Below are 12,716 nucleotides of genomic sequence, written 5' to 3'. Positions count from 1 at the left end.
AGAGAATTCTGGGAAGAAGAAGGCTGAGTCAGGAAGATGCCAGCCTGCTGTCGAGGGAGCAGCATGTAATGGCACACAGGTAAAGCCACAGAAAACGTGACGACATATAGATTAGCAGAAATGGGATGAGTTTAAGTGTAAGTGTAAGAACTAGTCAGTAGTAGGCCTGAGCTAATGGCCAAGCAGATTTAATTAATATAAGCCTCTATGTGTTTACTTGGGTCCAAGTGGCTTTGGGGCTGGCAGGTGAGAGAGATTTGTCCTGACCACAGGCCCGACAGAGACACAGAAAAACTTTCAGCTACATGCTAGCATTCATCCAGGAGGATCGTGGATCATTATCTCATTTGCTATTCAAATGATCTGTAAAGTCTCTCTACTTCCCCACCCTCCCAACCAATCCCCAAGAACTGAACACAATCAAGTAGAATGGGATTTTTATATAAAAATACTAGCACAAATGGAATTATCTTTTATCTTCACCGACTTCTATTACCATACCATTATGGGAACACAAGATTATCATGACAAAAAAAAAAAAACAATGACTCAGTATGACAGGTAGAACAATCCATAGATAATTAACATTCCTATGTATGTACTCAAGGAAATGTCTGGAGATCAGATTGCAAGAAATACAAAGTTTGCTTTCACATGGTTGTGTGCCTCGTGACATCTTCATAAATGGTATTTATGGCACCCATAAACCTACAGAGGGCAAAGGTATGTCAGGGAAAGCTGAAATGTCCACAAGTTATTATGGTAATTAGTGTCTTCCATTTTTGTTTTGTTTTGTTTTGTTTGGTTTGGTTTTTCGAGACAGGGTTTCTCTGTGTAGCTTTGCGCCTTTCCTGGAGCTCACTTGGTAGCCCAGGCTGGCCTCGAACTCACAGAGATCTCCTGGCTCTGCCTCCCGAGTGCTGGGATTAAAGGCGTGCACCACCAATGCCCGGCTAGTGTCTTCCATTTTTACACTAAAATTAGTTTACTTCAAGGTAAGGAATGAGGGAAAACTTTCAAACCAAGAAAAACATGGAAAAAGACGTTAGAAAAAGGAAAAATAATTTATATAGAGAGTTGATAGTTTTAGAGGAAAAGGTAACAAAATTAAATAACCCCCCAAATTTCTCCACTCATATTAAATTACTAAACTGTCATAATAACCCACATGAATTCCGAAATTAAGATGTTCAGTCTTAGTTTCTAACAATTGACTCATGTCCTAGAAGAGTCAACAGGTGGCAGCACATACCATTGTTAAACCCAGTTTCCTATGCACAAGATGGATTCCTGAGAAGATAGGCATAAACCTAGCTGCTGGAAATCAAATTCTTCTATCATTTCAGGAGTCATTTATCCCACATTCTGATTTATATGCAATAAACAATGGCTTCTAAAATTTAAAGGTTCTCCTTCGCCCCAGTAAGAAGTTAATGAGCCAACATTTAAATGGCCCAGAGAGCAGCTTTCCAACAAAACTCTTTTTTTATGAATAATCCCAATTCCTCCGGCATGCCATCTATTTTAGGAATATCTGAATATGTATGTACTCTTTGAATATGCATATGCTTTATGGCAGGAGTACATCTTTCATTGCATCATTTTAAATAGAAAAAAAAAACTTAAATGGCATAATGGATGGATGGAACCATCACTAAAAAGCAAGAACACATGGAGAGATGTGTGGCCCACAGTGGACTACTTGTGATGAGGTCACTGCCCTTCAGTACTGTGCTTACTTGCTGACTGCACATGTTCCTCCAGAGGCGGCTCATCTGCTCCCTGGACTGAAGCGTATCCAGATGATGCAGTCTCACTGCGGTTGTCTTCTTCATGGGGAGAGGCAGTATTAGATGCATCATTGGAAACAGGTACTTGTAAAGACACTGATCCATCTTCAACATCCACCTGTGGAAAGCATTCAAACAAATTAAGACTTTTGGAGTGCATGCATTACATTGACATATGATTATGATGCTTTCATTGGTGATAACTCAGAGCAGTATTTCTTAGCCTCATAAACCTCTAACCTATTTTCATGTCACAAAAATCTCTTGCTGGCCCCAGTCATGGTAGCTAGTGTAGGAATCGGCTCTAACAATTGGGTACATATGTCTTCATTTGGTTGATCCCTTCACCTCAAAAAATAATGGCTGGTACAAGGTAGGCACTCAGTATACATTAATACATATTATTCTGTCCCAAAAGAGAACTGAAAATTGTCTCATCTGTATATTTCTGTTAAGTAAAAAGATTTTATTGAGTTGTCATTTATTTTATCTTGAAGATAAGTTTTTTCATTTACCAAATTTATATATAAAATATAATTTTATTATGCCTTCTCCAACTGTCACGCTTACATAATGACAAATTTGTAACTATGTAATAATGACAGAGTTAAAACAGAAAAGTAGATAAGGTGGTAGTTTACAGTTCTAATTCTGATCCATATAATAAGTACACTTGAGAAGGGAGAAGAAGGAACATGAATATGTCCAAGACGGTAGGAACCTCTCTGTGTCTATGAAAGAAATATGTCTAGTTTTGGGTATGAACTAAATGATTTGCATATTACCTACCCAGAGAGAGAAGGATGTTATTTTCATGAATGCCCAGGAATATAAATACCACACTGCTGAAGTTCCTTCATAGAAAGAATATAGCAACGTTTACCTCAATTCCCAGAGCTTTGAGAATGTCACACTTGCACATGGGGCAAGTCCTGTGTTCTAAAAGCCATGGGTCCACACATGTCTTATGGAAAATATGACTAATGAAGGAGAAAAGAGATAATGTAGTTATAAGATGTGAAATAGCAACAACACTTTGACACACTCACGCACGCGCGCACACACACAGAGATTACACTTAGCCTTTGCAAGGATGTCTTTTCCCCTTTTAAACATACAATTAATAAAGGGGCCACAGGACAGATTTCAGAAATTTTGGAATATAGAGGCCCCATTACTCTAGCCTCAAAAAACTATTTTTAGTATTCATAACTTGAAAATGGCTAATGCTGCTTGACTTAAGTCTGTCGGTAGTTCCAATGTTACAATATTAAAATTATCAGTTCCCTAACTCTAAAATAGAATCATCATTCTCAGTAACAGAATGATATAGCACTGAGTACAACACAGTACTGATGCTTTAGGCAATGAAATGGGCTCCAACAGTACCTCTATTTAATAGCTAGGAAAAGATTAACCTTCTGGAGAGGAATAATATTTTAAACATCTAAAGAGTAAAGACTTCAAAATAGGCCATTAAGTTGATTTTTATTTTTTCTCAATAGGAATGTTAGAATGAGTTTAAAATAATCAAGTACTAACCACACACACACACACTTTCTCTCTTCTCTCTCTCTCTCTCTCTCTCTCTCTCTCTCTCTCTCTCTCTCTCTCTCTCTCTCTCTCTCTCTCTCCCTCTCTCTCTCTGCTGACTAGGTTTCTCAGTTTCCTGCAGAGATAAAAACTGTTGAGAACAAATTGTACTGGGTTTTGGAAACTATAATTCAATTTTAGTGCTATATCAATTTGGAAGCATTTAAAATAGTTTTCCTTCGTCATGCTAATTTTAAGGATGTTATTTTTATGGCTATGAAAGAAGATGAAACTTACTTGCAGGTTAGGATGCGCACCAAATCATTTGGTTTATAGAGCTCGATACACACAGCACAGCTATCTCCATCAGGGCCAATTTCCTAGAAACAAATAGTGTTACTCAAACAAGAAAAAGTAAATTAAATTTCAGAGCTGGACCAGCATATGTACATTCATTTAACACATAGAAATTCCTATAGAAAGAGAAACATTACTGAGTATGCAGCTATGAAGTTTCAATGAGTGGTTTCAATTTATTGACGTTTGGAAGAGGCAAAATAATAAAGTCAACAAAACGGAGAAAGAACAAATTAAACCATGTAGTACTGAATTCCATTCTTTTTCTTGACTTTAGAATTTATAGAAAGACATGTATATGTTTCCATAGTTATATTTTCTCTGAAAAGGTATAATTTGCATATAGTAAAATTCAGTCATTTAGTCTACAGTCCTGCACATTCTGAAAAACATAAGTAGAAATATCACAATCACAATCAAGATATAGAATAATGACATTACCCCCAATAAATTCATCCATATTCCCTTAGTAACTAAGCCTTCCTCTCATTCCCAACCATTGCCTATCACTGTTATATTTTCAATTCCTATACCTTAGGCTTTTAAAAATAATGCCATATAAATGGAATAATGTACTATCTAAGTTTTGAGTCTCGCTTCCTTCACTCATCATAAGGCCTTTGATATTTGCATATGTCATTGTAGGTAGCAGTAGGACTTGCTTACCCTTTTATTACTAAATTGTATTCCATGGTATGAATATTCCACAGTTTATCTATTTACCAGGTGATGGGAATTCAGATTCTTTCCAGTTTGGAAAGAATTACTAATAACTATGTTTAGGAATTTAATGGGGATATAGGAGTTTCCTTCCTTTACAGTAAATGTCTAGTATGGTAAATGCATTTTTTAACTTCATAAGAAATTGTTAATCTGTTTTGCAGGTAGACATAATCTTATGTCACCAGAAGATACCTAAGAATCCCAGAGGTTGTACATATTCATCAGGGCTTGTCTTTTCCAGGTTTTATTACTTTTAGCCATTCTAAGGAATGTATACTGGTAACACAGGTGGTTCTAATTTTGTATTTCCCTAATGAACAGTGACATTGGGCATTCTTTTGTATACTTCTCAGCCATATGTTCCTTTGATGAAACATCTGTTTAGTAAGTATACTTACTATATTTATTAAATTTTAAAACATATTTTTATTGTTGTGCGCCACCAAATGGGAGCTGGGAATTGAACCCAGGACTTCTGTAAGAGCAGCAAATGCTCCTAAACTCTGAACCATCTCTTCAGTACATATTTATTCAAAGTAATTAGCACATATACTATTGGTTTCATTATAGTATTTTTCTATTATTTTATTTATTATTATTTTATGTGTATGAGTGCCTAAATGCATTATCTGTATACCACATGCATACAGTGCCTGAATAGGCCAGAAGGGGGCATTGGATCTCCTGGGACTGGAGTTTTAGATGATTGTCAGCCAAGACATGCATGCTGGAAATTGAACCCTTGTCCTCTGGAAGCACAGCCAGTGCTCATAGCCATTAAGCCATCTCTCCAGCCTCCTCAGTGTGGAATTTTCAATGTATTTGGTTGTTGTTGATTCTCCCCACTCCTATATTCTCCACCCCTCTTGTACCTTTATGGCCCTTCCCCACAATCTCCTTTCTGCTTTCCTATCACAGGTTTGTGTCTCTATTTTTATTTGGCTGCTCCTCTTGTTGTTGAGTCAAGAGGTTTTTATATTCTAAGTCGTTCAATAAATGTGCAGTTTGCAAATATTTTCTCTAAGACTGTGCCTTGTGTTTTCTTTCATTAAAAACTGTCTTTCAAATAACAGAAATCCATTTGTTTGTTTGTTTGTTTGTTTAGTTGATACAGGGTCTCACTGTGGACCTCTGGCTGCCTGGGAATTTGCTATGTAGACAAGGCTGGCTTCACTCTGAGAAGACACCTATGCCTCCAAGTCCGGCAAGAATAGGAATTTTTTATTTTTATTTTATTTTACTTTATGTGTATGTAAGCTTTACCTTCTTTTTTTTTTTTTGGTTTTTCGAGACAGGGTTTCTCTGTGTAGCTTTGCGCCTTTCCTGGAGCTCACTTGGTAGCTCAGGCTGGCCTCGAACTCACAGAGATCCGCCTGGCTCTGCCTCCCAAGTGCTGGGATTAAAGGCGTGCGCCACCAACGCCCGGCAGCTTTACCTTCTTTTATGTCTGTGCACCATGTGTATGTCAGGTACCTGCAGAAGAGGGTATCAGATCCCCTGGAACTGGAGTTACAGATGGTTGGGAATGCTAAGAATGGAAGCTGGGTATTCTGAAAGTAGCCAGTACTCTTGAGCCATCTTGCCTGCCCCCAAAGAACAGAAATTCTTAAACTTTGACAGTCAAATTCCACATTTTCTCTGTGGACTTGTTTTTGGTGTCACACATAAAAATTATTAATGTATCTCACCTACATCATGAATTATTTTTTTCCAAAGATTTCTAAGGAATCAATCGTTATAGACCTTATATTTAGGCCTATAATCTTTTTTGAGTTAATTTTTACACTGTACAAAGAATGGAGGTATTTTAAAAATGGATACTATGTTGGCTAGTTTTATCACAACTTGACATAAGGGTCATTTTGGAAGAAGGAATCTCCATTAAGAAAATGTTCCCACAAGATTGGCCTGTGGTTCACTTTCTTTATTGATGGTTGATATGGGAGGGCATAGCTCACTGTAGGTGATGTCACCCTGGGCTGGTGTTCCTGGGTGTTGCAAGAAAGCATGTTGAGCAAGCCATGAGGCAGCAAATCAGTAAGCAGCACTCCTCCATGACCTCTGCATCAGTTTCTGCCTCCAGGTTCCTGCCTTGTTTAAATTCCTGTCCTGACTTCACTCAGTGATGGACTGACACAGAACTGTAACCCTAAATAAACCCTTTCCTCCCCAAGTTCCTTCTGGTCATGGTGCTTTAAGCATAGCAATAGAAACCTTAACTAAGACAGATCATCACTGCAGAGAGTTTTCCTTGCTTCATTGCCTTTGGATCTTCATTAAAAAAATAAAAATAAATTGGCCACATGTCTGTTGGTCCATTTCTGGATTCTATATCTTACCATTCATTTATAAGTCTAGCATTTCCACACCCCCACAGACATAGCCTTAAAATAATCCTGAAAATTTGGGGTGTGTATGTGAATTACTAGTTGAAGTTTTTTGTTTGTTTGTTTTTTAAACCTCCCTATACTGAGACAAGGTCTTTCTCTGTAGCCTAGGCTAAACTTGAACTTGCAATCCTTTTACCTCAGCTTTCTGGATGCTGGAATTGAAGGCATGTACAAGGTCCAGGAATGAAGTCATATGAGGAAAATTCTAAGTGCTTGTGAGAACACTCCAAAAAAACAAGACCAGAGTCTTGTGACCTCAGTTTCTTCAAAACACTGAATTGTTCCTGGAATGTGTTTTTGTGCTCCTCTCAGGTGTAGTGGATAGGAGTGAGTTGACTTCAGCTTGCTCATTATTGCTTGCTGATATTATTCAATTAATTTTTATATGCCTCTATGGAAAAATGTGTTTTTGCCACATGTGGCTTGTCCTTGCAATTGTATACAGTTTGAACTCATGAGAACTTGACTCATCTGACAGTTCTGAACCTCCAGAGTATAAATTGTCCGGTGCTCTGAATAAAGTTGGCTCTTACATGAGACTTTAGTCTGCCTTATTTATCAGCTCCATTTTCCCAGGTCCCGCCATCTCTAGAGTGGTGATACAGCACATTCAATTTCTACAGTTTTTATTCATCAAAACTGTATTGATTATACTAGTTCTTGAGCTTTTCTAATATTATCTCATGAAAATTCTTTTGAAACTCTTATCTTACGCATAGGTTAGTTTAAGATGAACTGACACCTTAACAATGAAGTATTTGATCCATAAATATGATATTTATTTATATTTTCTTTGATTTCTTTCTCCATACTTATGATTGAACTCAAAGCCTCAAGGATGCTAGGCAAGAGCTCTACCACTGAGCTATAATCCCCAGATACTGTGACTTCTTTCATTGGTCTTGTACAATTTTTAACATATAAATCTTAACATATAAACACATTTGGAATATTTGTTTTTAAGATCTTAATGCTCCTGATGGTGTTATAAATGTTAAATCTTTATTTCACTATGTCCTACAGGTTTTTGGGGATGTCTTTCCTCATCAGTGGGTTTTCAACTGTCTTAAATCTAAAATGGACATTAAACAAAGTTGTACTGAAGCATGATATTAGTTTTCTATCATTGCTGTTGCAAATTACCATCACTTGTTGGCTTCCATTTGCATGGCTAATCTTTTGTGGCAGTCAAAAGTAACTGAGGAATTGGCAGTACTACGTTCCTTCTGGGGACTTCAGGGAAAATACCTTTCATTACCTTTTCTAGCTTCTAAAGAATTCCTACATTCCATGTCATGGCTCTTCCTTGAACACTCCACATTTTATTTTTTATTCCACTGCAACCCTGCTATGGATGGCAGTCGGACCTCCTCCTTTATTCCAGCTTGTGAGGATTCTGATTACATTTAGGGCTTGTCTAAATAGTCCTACATGACTTCCCTCTTAAACTTTCCCTGTCTGCAATTTCTTTCTGCCTGATAATGTAATATTTGCAGGTGCCAGTGATTAGTACCTAGGTACAGTTGGGGGCCATTATACACTCTAATTTCTGTATTGACTAGAATTTTAATAATCAATGAGGTATATAAATGCTAATGAAAAGACAATTGGAGGAGGGCATTTAAAGAATGGCCTGGTATGATTGTTTTAAAAATAATAAAAGTACCTTGTCTCCTTGTTTCAAAGTGCGCAGCTGAAGCTTTCCAATAGCTTTCTTAGCATCTGCCTTTAACTGCCTCTGTAACAAATATTAGAAGACACATTTTTAAAAGAAGTGTGATAAAAGGTATAGTGATATAATATTAATTGGTGAAAGTTACTATCCAAATAAAACTTTAGAGATTAAAATCTGCAGCTGGGGAGATGGCTTGGTTGGTAACGGGCTTGTTCTGCAAGCATAAGGCTCTGCGCTTGATGCCCAGCAGCCACAGAAAAGCTCAGCCCCCAAGTGTGGGACTCTAATCCCAACATGGAGGAAGTAGAAACAGGGAGATCACGGAGCTTTGCCAGCCAGTCAGTCAGGTTGATTCAGTGAGCTCCAGGTTCAGTCAAAGGCTCTGGCTCAGAGAATAAGATGGACAGCAACTGAGCAAGACAGCCGTCTTTGACCTTTGACCTCCACACACATGTTCAAATGCATGCATGCCCACACATAATTTTTTAATTAAAATTTTTTTATATATTTTGATCACATTCTTTCCTTTCCTTCAATGCCTCTCATATCCTCCCTCCCTCTCCAAAGCAAAACAAAAAGTGTACAAAATAAAACAAAAACCAGTCTGTTTTGTTTTAGCTAGCTACTCCTGGGTACGGGGCCTGCCCTTGAGTGTGGTTGATATACCCAGTGACACTCCAGTGGAGAAAACTGATTTTTATTTCCCAGCAGGTATCAATTGCAAATAGCTTCTTGGCACACACACCACAAATTAATTAACCATAATACATATCTCATTCATCTGCTACTAAGCAGGATCTTCCAAATTATTGAAACTTTTCCTTATAGCCCACTGAGTCAATTGTATGTTACCTATATATTCACAGCTATGTGGGCCCATCCACTAGAGCAATGGTTCTCAACCTTCCTAATGCTTTAACCTTTAATACAGTTCCTCATGCTGTGGTGACCCCCAACCATAACATTATTTTTGTTGCTACTTCATAACTGTAATTTTGCTATTATTATGAATTGTAATGTAAATATCTGCTATGCAGGATATGATATGTGACCCCAAAGGGTAGCAACCCACAGGTTGTGAACTGCTGCACTAGAGCATGGTCTATCTACCAGGGCTACACATTTAAATAAAACTGACTTTCCATTCCAAGTATCCATCAATTGTAAAAAGTTCAACTAGTGGGGATGATTCCAGCCCTTCCTCTTCCATGAGGAATGTTGGCTGGTTTGATCTTGTCTAAGTCTTGTGGAGTTAATCACAATTGCTGTAAGCTCATGAGTGTAGTGGTCATATAATGTCCAGAAGTTACTGTTTTACCCTAATCCTCTCAAATATCTGGCTCTTATAACTTTTCTACTCCCTCTTCTCAGATATTCTCTGAGCCTTGGGGTCAGGCAGTGTGATATAGATGCCCCATTTATGGCTCAATACCCCATCTACACTTGTTCTCTATACTTCAACCAGTGTTAACTCCTGTACACTGCCCAAATCTGATGAGGACTGAAAATTGCACTGTCTATGGATTTAGACATATGAATTTAGAAGGCAGTTTGATAATATGTCCATTTAGCAAAATACTAGTAATGTGTCCACCCCCTGAGTTCCTGGCAAGATTTATAATACCAGACATTAGTCTCCTCATGTAGAGTAGACCTTAAATCTACAAATTACTGAAACTTACATACTGTGTTTCCCTACTTTAAAAAATAGCATCCCTGGGACCATAATTGAAAAAAACAGTATGCCTCTCTCCCAAATGGATTCAGACACTAGGAATTTTTGAGGCAATTTTCCTATTTTAAAGCTCAGAGGACCTTAAAGTACACCTTCTCCAGTTTTTTTTTTTCTGAAATGGGTCTTGTTCAAACAAAAGTGCACATGATTTGAATTCAAATGGAACTAGATTCAAAATCTGACTTTGTCATTGACTAAAGAATAACATTAACAAGGCACTGAATTTTTGAGCTTACCTACTTTTCTAGAAAATGAGGATAATAACAACTCTTAAAATATTCAGTATTAGGAAACCTGCTGCTTATGATCACCATTGTCTAGGAAGGAGGATGGATTCCGAGTTGTTTCATTGAGCACGTATCTAGATAAGTCTGGTTATTCATCATCAAACTAAAGCTCAGGAACAAGGACTAATACATTCTGCACAAGTCATATTATCAAGTGCGATGACCCTCCAAGTTAAAAAAAAAAAAGATCACAAATAATGGAATCATTGAGAGACTGCCTTTCTCCTTATGCACTTTGAATTAGTTGCAGGAAAAATAATGTTGCAAATAAATCTTTCTCTTTCAGAAAAAAATATGCCTATATTCTTTCTATGTAAGAATGTCTCAGATGAATATACCATATGTTTAAAATGAAGTTGAGATAGGTTTCACATCAGGGTAGATACTATGTGGACTCAATAGCAATGCAGGGGGTTATATGATACACAATCTTATTTTGAATTGTAAAATGAATAAACTTACCAGAAATTCAGCAAACAGTAGGTGTTCAGAACCAGAGTTCATTATGAGAATGAAAATAGCTCCTGCCATGCAGGGTCTGCTCCCTAGCAGGGACCCCAGCTGATACTTGTTACATGAAAATTAGATATAATGCAAATAAAACATCTAACATAGTGTCTAACATATCATAGGTACTCAATAAGATATTGAGTAATGAAACTATAAACTACTACTTGTAAATACATATCACTGGGTACAGGAAACATGTCTATAAATAATTCTGACAAATACATTTTGGAAGAAAATAATCCATAGTATGGGTATGTAAATAATGTCCTCAATGCCCAAAGATGTATCCTACAAAAAAATCCCTCTCAGATTGCTACTTACCCAGTAAATATAAATTGGTCAAAATAATTAATGAGGATGCTAATGAAGGCCCTAGTAAAGGCTAGAATAATAATAGAACTGGAGTCTAGTCCAGTAAAAACATCTATAATTCAGCTGTTTTCTAATAGTTTTTCAGTTTTTTGTGCCTATGGTCTGTTAAACTCTGTTTCTTTCATTAAACAACTAGGACCCACAGGCCTAGCTCTGGCTCAGATTTCTAAGCCTCAGTACTTTCTTATCACATAGACCAGGAGCTACTCAGACATTGAGAAAACAGAGTCAATGAGAGAAAGGAATATAGTATACCCACAAATATATCTTTGTTAATTCTTTGGTTATTTGTCTTTAAAGCATTTCTGATTGAGGTTTAAGCAAGAAGCTCTGGAGACAATTAGAGAAATGAAGTCATTAGGATGTGATATTTCTCTAGCATGTTTATTTGATTAAGTGTACATACTCTGGGATGGGAGGGCGATCTGGTTACAACATCTGTCACCCTACTCATCTCCAAGGTTGACTCAGCTAATCTGGCTGGCCAGGCCGGTGTCCCCTTTCAACCTTACCACTCCACACGTATCTCAGAAACTTCCATGCTTGGCTGAAGAGGACAACCTTCCCCTATAGAGCAGGGACATTCCTTCATCAAGGGTATGAGTAGCTGTACTGTCCTGACAGACCCTCCAAACAAGCTCTCAAGTCTGCATTTTCTGATTTCTCATTCCTAAATATTCAATTCAATACATTAGCAGTCCCCAAGTCTCCAATGACAATGCCTATACATTTACTAGTAATGAATGCCAAACAAGTAATTTTCTTCATTGCAGCTACAATTGTAATTCAAATTAATTTTAGTTTTAGGCCCAGGGGCAATGTTATATGCCATGTATAAATCTATTCCCAAGAAACAAAAGAGGTGGTATTAATACCAAGCTAAAAATAGGTGATGGGGGTGAAATCTCTCTCTCTCTCTCTCTCTCTCTCTCTCTCTCTCTCTCTCTCTCTCTCTCACACACACACACACACACACACACACACACACACACACACACACAAGGACAAATTGCAAATGCCAAGTTATTAAATAAGAAACTTGATTATAGAAGATCTCTAAAGATCTGCAACATTTAAAGACAGCATGCTGGTTCAAATAGTAATTTGAAATTTATTCCATAAAAATGAGTATTTTATGTAGCTCTCAGACCTCACCAGAGTAGGGCCTTTGTTCAGTGATGGTGCTAAATGCAGAAACTCACAAATGGTCAAAATGCAAAGAGTAAGTATTAGTGGAGTGCTCAGCCACAGATGAGACATCTGTATCACACCCGTCAAAACTCAGGGACCTCTTAAAGGATACAGCAGGAAGACTGTAAAAGCTAGAGGTCACGGATGGCTAGC

The 12,716-nt window shown here is 37.4% G+C and overlaps 1 protein-coding gene across 2 annotated transcripts in view; it reads right to left on the bottom strand.

Annotated features, from left to right (window-relative positions):
* Positions 1–12,716, bottom strand: part of Rnf128 (ring finger protein 128) — a 109,383-nt gene that overhangs the window by 4,499 nt on the left and 92,168 nt on the right. For both annotated transcript variants that reach the window (XM_037199470.1, XM_028895124.2), the window contains exons 3-6: positions 8,460–8,531; positions 3,621–3,703; positions 2,674–2,770; positions 1,740–1,908 (exon numbers count right to left, since the gene is read on the bottom strand). In XM_037199470.1, coding sequence (XP_037055365.1) covers positions 1,740–1,908; positions 2,674–2,770; positions 3,621–3,703; positions 8,460–8,531 — 421 coding nt within the window. The remainder of the gene's footprint in view (positions 1–1,739; positions 1,909–2,673; positions 2,771–3,620; positions 3,704–8,459; positions 8,532–12,716) is intronic.

This window comes from Peromyscus leucopus, chromosome X (assembly GCF_004664715.2).
Source record: "Peromyscus leucopus breed LL Stock chromosome X, UCI_PerLeu_2.1, whole genome shotgun sequence".
NCBI classification, from domain to species: domain Eukaryota; kingdom Metazoa; phylum Chordata; class Mammalia; order Rodentia; family Cricetidae; genus Peromyscus; species Peromyscus leucopus.
The sequence above is the reverse complement of the archived record's forward strand: the minus strand, read 5'-3'. Positions and strand labels throughout refer to the sequence as shown.